The sequence below is a fragment of the Varanus komodoensis genome, unplaced genomic scaffold, assembly GCF_004798865.1.
Source record: "Varanus komodoensis strain SLA01 unplaced genomic scaffold, ASM479886v1 scaffold26, whole genome shotgun sequence".
NCBI lineage: Eukaryota > Metazoa > Chordata > Lepidosauria > Squamata > Varanidae > Varanus > Varanus komodoensis.
The window spans coordinates 347550-355194 of NW_025335684.1; the positions used below are offsets into that span (position 1 = coordinate 347550).

The window sequence follows — 7645 nt, forward strand, 5'->3', positions numbered from 1 at the left end:
GGCCCTTCGAAGAAGAAACCGGTGGGTGCTGGGGCAGAGAAAGGCGGGGGCGGCGACTTGGTGGCCCCTAAGCCCAAAGTGGACGGGCACGGAAGGCAGGGAGGCCCGGCGATGCTGCCCATGGCGGGGGGGGGGGGGCAGGTGGGCGGCTCATGGCCCAGGAGGCCGGCAGCTGGCCCTCTCCATCCCCAGCTGTGGGCCCATGGCCCCCGCCTCCGAGTACCTGCCCCCCACCCTGTGCCCCCCTCTCCTGTGGGGGGGTGCTGGTTCCCCACTCTCCCCAGTGGGACCAGCACCCCCCCACCGAATAGAGAGCTCCAGTGACTGCTGTGGGGCTGCCGCCTCTTTTAGGGGCCCCGCATTACCCCAAGGCCCCCAGCGGGGAAGAGGAGCCTCGGCCGGTGGGGCAGAGGGACAGTTCAGCCCAGGGCCCCGCACTGGCACGCCTTGCTGGACCCGCCAGCCCCCTGGCCCCTTCCCCCTCGGCAATTCCGCTTCTACGCACGGGGCGGTGGGGGGAGACTGCAGGGTGAGGGCTCTTCCCCCCTTCCAGTCCCAGACGGGCTCCTCCTGCGAGGTGTGGGCAGAATGTGGGGGAGAATGTGGGGCAGAAGGCCGCGTGGGGCTCCCTCCTCTCCCCAGCCTTGCGGGCACCTGTCCCAGGTGGAGGGACGGCTCCAGAAGGCTCCCCCTCGCAGGAATCCTTGCCTTCTCAGGCCGGACGGCCCCATTCACTGAGGGAGCGATCCAGGAAAGGCCGCTCCTGACTCCTCTGCCGCCTCCACTTCCGGCAGGCCTTCCTGCCCGCTCTCCTCGTCCTGCGCCTGGAGCCCAGCCCAGGCCAAGGCGGGACCACGCGGCTCCGGGATCCACCGGCCCGGCAGGGCGCCAGCACTGCTCCTGCCGTGGGGCGAGGAGCACCTGCCCCCAAAGACTCACATGCCACACAGGGGTCTAAAAAACAAAGTACAAACTTTATTTTGTTTCTTTACAAAGGCACAAGCCTCATTTTCCCCACTTTCTTAACAAAATATAATAGCATCTCAATGAACACGAAGACCCGAAAATTGTAAAACTTAAAAAAACGAAGAGAAGAACAAGGAACTGAAATAACTGAGGAACAGCTGCGGGTGGGGAAGAACCTACCAAATACCAACAGGCCCGAACGACACTGGCCCAGACTTCAGCCAGGTGGGAGAGGCGGTGGGAGGACGGGGCGGCGGGGGCGCCCACCACGGAGCAGGAATACGGGCGCTCGCGGCCAGACCCACGGAACGGACTAAGTGCTTCGAACGGGGAGGGAGCGCCCCCGGCGGACGAGAGGCGCCTGGGGGCCCTGACCGCGCCCCCACAGAGCGGTGCCCTGTTCAAGGAGGCCCCCAACCTATGAAACGGTCTGAAGCCTGAGCCAGCCCGGGAATTGGGGGGGGTCCACGGCCCACTATGGGAAAGGCCCTTTCCTGGCCATGGGCACACGCAGCCCTGCCCCGGCCCCAAAAAACGGCTCCAGCACGCCGCATCTGCCAGGTGGAGCCGGGCCGGGAGCTGCGAGCGAGGTGGGCCCAGGCGGGCAGGGGAGGCGGCGGCGCTCCGTGCCGCCAGTCCCGGGGGCACACAAGGCCGGCTGGGTCTGGGGGCGTGCGGGGGGGGTGTCGCGGGGCCACGGGCATGGTCCGCGAATGCCCAGGAAAACGCAGCCTGTGCCTCCCACGGCGCTCCACGCCCCTGGCTGGCCTCGGCGCCCCCCGGTTCGGATGCTCCCGCTTACAGTATTGAAAGGTCATAAAAGCGACCCAAATTTAATGGTATTTTGTAAAAATTTCAGCATATCTCTGAAGTCCCCCCCCCGCCCCGCGGCCGGGCAGGGGTCAGGGCCGCTCGGCCTTGCTGTGCTCCATGCCGTCGCTGTCGTCCGCCTCCGAGTCGGAGGCCGTGTCGGAGTTGGAGGGGTCCAGGCTGGCCCGGGCGGGGGTCACGATGACGGCGCGGCGGCACCGCTCCTCCTCCTCCAGCAGCTGCTTCTCCTGCGTCCCCTCGATGTGCTGGATCGCCTGGGGGAGAGGGGGCGGCGTGAGCCCCGCGCCTGCCGCAAGGCAGTGCAGGAAGGGGGCCGCACCGCACCGGAGAGCGGGGACTGGGCACCCCACACGCCTCCTGGGGCTGCCACAGGCCCCCCAGAAGCCCCTTTGCGGCTCCGCACCGAACCCCTTCCCACCGCAGCAGGCGGCTACAGGAGGGGCTCCCGGGAGCGCCAAGCAGCGCCGCACGGGGCTCCGGCCACGCCAGGCCCCCGCTTCTCCTCCTCCGGCACGCCTGTCCCGGGAGAGGGCGGGGCTCACCCCCCACGGCCACGGGCCCCTCACCTGAACGATCGTGTCCAGGTTCTGCCTGGAAGTGGAGATCGTGCTGATCACGGAGGACGGGCCCACGGTCACCACAGTGACGTGGTGAGACGGCGGCGGAGCGGGGACAATCACGGTCGGGTGGTGGGTGGGCGCAGGGGGGCCGTGGGTGGGCAGAAGCTGCAGGGAGAGGAGACCCCACATCAGGGCGTGCCCCAAAGCCCCTGCCCCGGACTGGTGCCTGAGCACACCCATGAGCCGCCCCCCAGATCACCAGCAGGAGCCAAGCTCGTGAGTGGGTGGCCTCCCCAAGAGGAGCCGCAATGGCAAGAGGCCCCTTTCGCAGGCGCACCCAGAGATGCCCCGGATCCCTGGGCAGGCTGAGCGGCAGGAGGGGGGTGCCCACGCAGGCCTGCCTTCAGGGCTCAGCTGCGGGCCAGGCGGCCTCGGGGGGGGGCGGGCGGTGGGCACGAGCTGCGCACTCACCTGGCCGGGCGCCTGCTGCTCGCGCTCAGCCTTCTCCTGGTGCAGCAGCCTCACCTGGCCCTGCTGCTGCTGCTGCTGCAGCTGCACCTGCTGTGCGATGACCTTCAGCTTCTCCGGGTACACGTGGGCCTCCAGGGAGCGCACCTGCCGGCCAGCCAGAGACGGGCTTGGTCACTGGGTGGGGAGGCGGCACCCCCTCCCGGACGGCCCCGGCCCCGTGGGGGCGCGAGCGCAGCAGCCCGCCTGCATGAGCGCAGCCGCAGGCTTGGAGCAAAGAGCCGCCCCCTGCACAGGGCTCTGCTCCCCACTCCTCCGCCGGCCCACAGCTCGATCGCGCGCTCAGGGGGAAGGCGGGACCACGCACGCCCCACGCCACTTCTCCCCACAGCCGAAGGAGTTCGGAAGAGCTCCAGGTGGGCCGGCCAGCAGCCGCCGCCTCCTCCGGCGGCCACAGGAAGTCAAGGCACACCAGCCCCGCCACGCCTCGCCCCCAGGCTGACCGGCTCGCCGCACGGCGGCCCCCTTACCTGCTCCTCCAGCATCATCCGGACCGAGCGCTCCTTGTCCAGCTGCTGCCGGAGCTCGATCATCTCCCTGCGCAGATCCTCGGCCTTCTCGTCCTCCCAAATGTCCGGTGACCCAATGCCCTCGTCCTTGTCCTCTGCTCTCCGTCGCTTTGGGGAGGAGCCACTGAATTCCTACCGGGCAGACAGGGAAGAGATGGCGTGCATGCCCCACACCACACCTGCCAAGGCCTGTGGCGCCAAGCGCGGGAGGTTGGCTTCTGCGGGATGGATGCCAGGAGCCCACAGGACTTGCTCGGGGCTGCCGCTCAGCCGTGGAGCGGCCCGCCAGGACACACGCATCTGCTCTCCCAGACCGCTGCTTTCCAGAGCAGGCGAAAGACCCGCCTCTCCTGCCAGGACCTCCCAGACTAGCTTTAGGCCGGCTTTCCTCTAAATACAAATGATTATTGATTTAAATCTCTGGTAGGCTGCCGGAGCCGACGGGGATGGGGCAGTGCATCAGCATAAAACCCAAAACGGAGAGACAAGCTGGAGCAGCTCCTCTCCAGGAGCCACAGCAAAACCACTGTGGGCGAGTGGGCCGGGGGGCATGGGAAAGAGGACCCTCAAGGTGCAGTACGGCAAGGGACGGCCGGCGGCAGGGTGGGCGGCCCGACTCCAGCCCAGCCCGAGCGGAAGGAGGCCGTTCCCGGGCCTACAGGGCGGGGGAAGCGTCCCAAACAGCTCCGTCCGTTCCAAGGGGCAGGTGGGGGAGCAAAGCCCTCCTGCATGCCCCGAGCGAGGCGCATGCACACCTGCCATTACCTGGATGAACCGCTTGAGCTGCGCGTTCTGCTGCAGGAGGCGCGTCTTCTCCTGCTCCAGAGAGAAGATGTATTCTGCCGTCTGCTGGAGAATCGCTGCCTGGAGGGAGGCCAAGACACAGACGACTGAGCGGAAGGAGATACACATGCAACCCAACTCGCCCGCCTGCCCCTCTCACGCGCGCCTGCCCCCAAGCAAGCCCCACGCCAGCCCTGCAAATGGACCTCGAGAACATCAGTGGCGGCTGGGGGCCTGTAGAGACACCCTCCCCGGGTCGCCCCCCTCCTTTTCTTGTGAAGGAGGGTTTAGCGCCACACGGAATCAGGCACTGGGTGCATCCAGACCAGCGAAATTCTGTTTTACAGCGGCCCGTATGGGAAGCCCGCAAGCAAGACAGGTGCTCAACAGCACCCTCTGGCCCATGTTCCCCATCTGGCGGGCACGAGGACTGCCAGCCACGGCAGCTGCCTTCCCCGGCAAGAATTCGTCCAGTCCTCTTTTGAAGCCTCACAAATTGGGAGCTGTTATTTAGCTACGTGCTATTAGAAAACTAAGAGGAATTTAAGAATATTTTAATTGAATATTAAAAATATTTCCTTTCACCTAGCTTGTTTCTCACCGGTTGCTTTTGTAGAATGATCCTGCTGGATTCTAGCGTCAGGAGAGGGAGAAAGTCTTCCTGCCTTCTCCACACCTGGCATAATTGTGTACACCTTCATATCTTCCCTCGTTTGTGCTTTGCCCAAGCGCAGCACCCCAAACCCTGCACTCCCTTCCTCTGGCCGTAAGCTCGCTTGTTTGCACCGCTTGCAACTCTACAATACTCCTCCCGAGGTGCAGTGTTCTGACGAGCTCTGAGCCGCTCACAATTGTTTGAAAGCTGTTGTGCCACAGAAATGCACCATGATCGGCCTGGCTCCCTGTGAGCGCTTTATTTTCGTTCTCCTCAGACGGGGCCCCTGCTTCTCACAGCTGGGCCAACATCTCCGTCACGCTGCTCCTCTTTGCAGACGGTTCCTGCCGGCCCGGAGTCCGTCAACACAAGCGTCAAAATAGAAGGAAGCTCCTGGCAACCCCGGAGGGATTCCCGCCACCAGAGCACATCTGCCACTCCCTGCTCTGCGGAGCCCTTTGTGGGGGGCCCGTCCGGTTTAACCACCCGGAAGAATGAGGGGCTCCCAGCAAACCTGGCTGACGCTCGGCTGCCCCCTCATTTCAGACTGGGCAGGGACATGTTGGGAAGCACGGGGCCCCAGGGATCCTGCACCCCTCCACTGGGAGAAATAACTGTTCATGCCTGCTCTCTGCCTTCTTTTTTCCCTTATTTTGGGAAACAGCTACCAATCCATAGCAGGATCGCTCCTCTAAACCTGTGCCCTCTACATCCGTGTTTCCGTGGTTTGAATGTCACTGCAGTGGAGTCCCAAGAAACAAAAGGCCTCACCAGGAAGGGGTGAAACGGCACTGAAAGAGCCACTGAAAGGTTTACAAAACGCCAGAAAGATCTAGTGATCCAGGCGCCTTGTATGGGGGACACCAAAATATCCCGCCCTTGCCAACCACCTGCTATGGCACCGACCAGCATGCGGGAAGTTGGACCCGGCAGCGCACGGAAACATGGAAGCCTCCGCGAGCGCTGCCCCTGCAGCTCCAAATGCCCCCACGGAACAAGAGGGCTGGTCAGCGGGCAGGGCGATGCGCAGATGCTCTGCCCAGCTCAGCGGCTCGCGGTGGGCTCCTCACCTTGCTGAGCTTCTCCCCGTCCGTGTGCGGGATGAGGGTTCTCAGGGACTGGAACCCGGCGTTGATGCTCTGCATGCGTCGCCGCTCATTGCTGTTGGCGATCTCCCTGCGTATCCGCCGCTCCTGGTCCCTCTGCGTCTCTGGGGTGAGCGGGATGTTGGCCAGACTGCGGGCAACACAGCAGTGTAAGCGGGGCCTCGGCCGACGCGGGGGCCCTGCAAAGCTCCCCCCTCTTGCCCACAGCCCCCGGCCGCAGCAGCAAAGCGAAGCTGGTGACTCAGCGCTGAGCCAGTGTCACAGCAAGGGCGCGGCTCCGTGGCAGAGCGCCACAGTCAGGCTATGGAGAAGGCCCCACTGGAAGCCCAGGAGGACCTGCTCTTGCCAGACAATGCAGAGATGGGCGGACGGACTTTCTGACTCCGCAGGAGACGCGCTGCTCAACAGACTAACGCCCACTTGCCACCTCAAGCAAAATGGCCAGGCCAGTGTTTCAGACCCCAACCCTTGAGAGCACGCTCAGCCCCGGTTCCCCCAAGGAGGTCCGATCCATACAAGGCCGCAGCCTCCAGAGCAGCTGCTCAACCACAGCACTGCCTTAAACGTCCGCAAAGCAGTGCCAAAGGGGTACATCTCACGCCGGTCCACTCACTGAAACACAAAAAGCTTTCCACAGAAACTCACACCCACCATCCTTCCCAGCCTCGCACACACGGGCGCCTGGCAGCAGCTTGCTGTTCTCTGAACTGTGTGGAGGCAGTAAGGGGCCCTAGCTGAACCAGCCTGATGGGGGGTGTAGCAGCCTGTGGGGCTGCCCCATGGCCTCTCCCCCAAATTTCACCTGCACAATCCAGTGGGAGATTTAGTTAGAGCATCAGCTGAGCCTAGAAACAAACTGGCAGTTTGTGAGGGTTTGATTACTTTATGTTAACACCTTTGTTGGCGACAGGGCAGAAAGCCTGCTTACTGCAACATTTAAAAAGGACTGTAAGAGGAGCCGCCCTGGAGTGCCCTGGGAGGGGGCTGCCGGGGGGCCCTTATTGGCAGAGGCACGCTTTCAGCCCGCTGTTGCTTTGGGGCAAACTGGTTTCTTGGGCCAGTGCAGGGAACCTGCATGCCCTCTTGGCCCAAAGGTCTGAGCACAGAAATGAGGGAGCGCAGGGGCAGCACTTGGCGCTCTGCAGGGGGGGAGGAAGGTGCTGCACAGCTGGGAAACCCGGCCTGGACACCCGGCCCAGGCGGCCACCTGCAAAGGCTGCCAATCCAAGAACTGGGTCTGCGCTGGCCAGGCGGGTGACAGGTGGCGGGGGGGGGGGGGGGGGGAGGGGGCCGGGGGGGGGCGGGGGGGGGGGGGGCTGCCAACCCCCGAACGGCGAGCCGGAGGGCCAAGGGCGCGTGTCCGCAAAGATCCGGCCGGAGCGGCTCAGGCAGACGGGCTGGCCGGGCCCCTCCAGGTCAGCTGCCAGGCAAACCCCGCAGGGCAGCCCCCGACACGCGCCCCCGGACGCCCCGAGGAGGCGCCGGGCTTGGCCGCCTGGCAAGGAGGCTCCGAGCCCGGAGCTCCAGCGCGCAAGAGCGGCCAGCGTTCCTCGGCCCCGGGCAGCGCTTGTCGCTGGGCCGGTTCCGATACGCGCCCCGAACGGACCCCTGCCGGGCAAACGGGCTCGGAAGCGCGGCCTGCGCAGCGCCCCGCAAGCGCCCGGGGCAAGCCCTGCCCAAGGACCGGAGGAGGGCGGGCGCCGCGCG

General features: G+C 65.2%; 1 protein-coding gene across 1 annotated transcript; it reads right to left on the reverse strand.

Annotated features, from left to right (window-relative positions):
* Nucleotides 1-953: 953 nt before the first annotated feature.
* Nucleotides 954-6756, reverse strand: TFAP4 (transcription factor AP-4; the record flags this gene model as incomplete). Its single annotated transcript, XM_044433637.1, has 7 exons — nucleotides 954-2051; nucleotides 2364-2522; nucleotides 2829-2972; nucleotides 3356-3526; nucleotides 4160-4258; nucleotides 5903-6068; nucleotides 6590-6756. Coding segments are annotated over 7 exons (1089 nt in total), but the record flags the coding sequence as incomplete, so codon positions are not given.
* Between the last annotated feature and the right edge of the window lie 889 nt (nucleotides 6757-7645).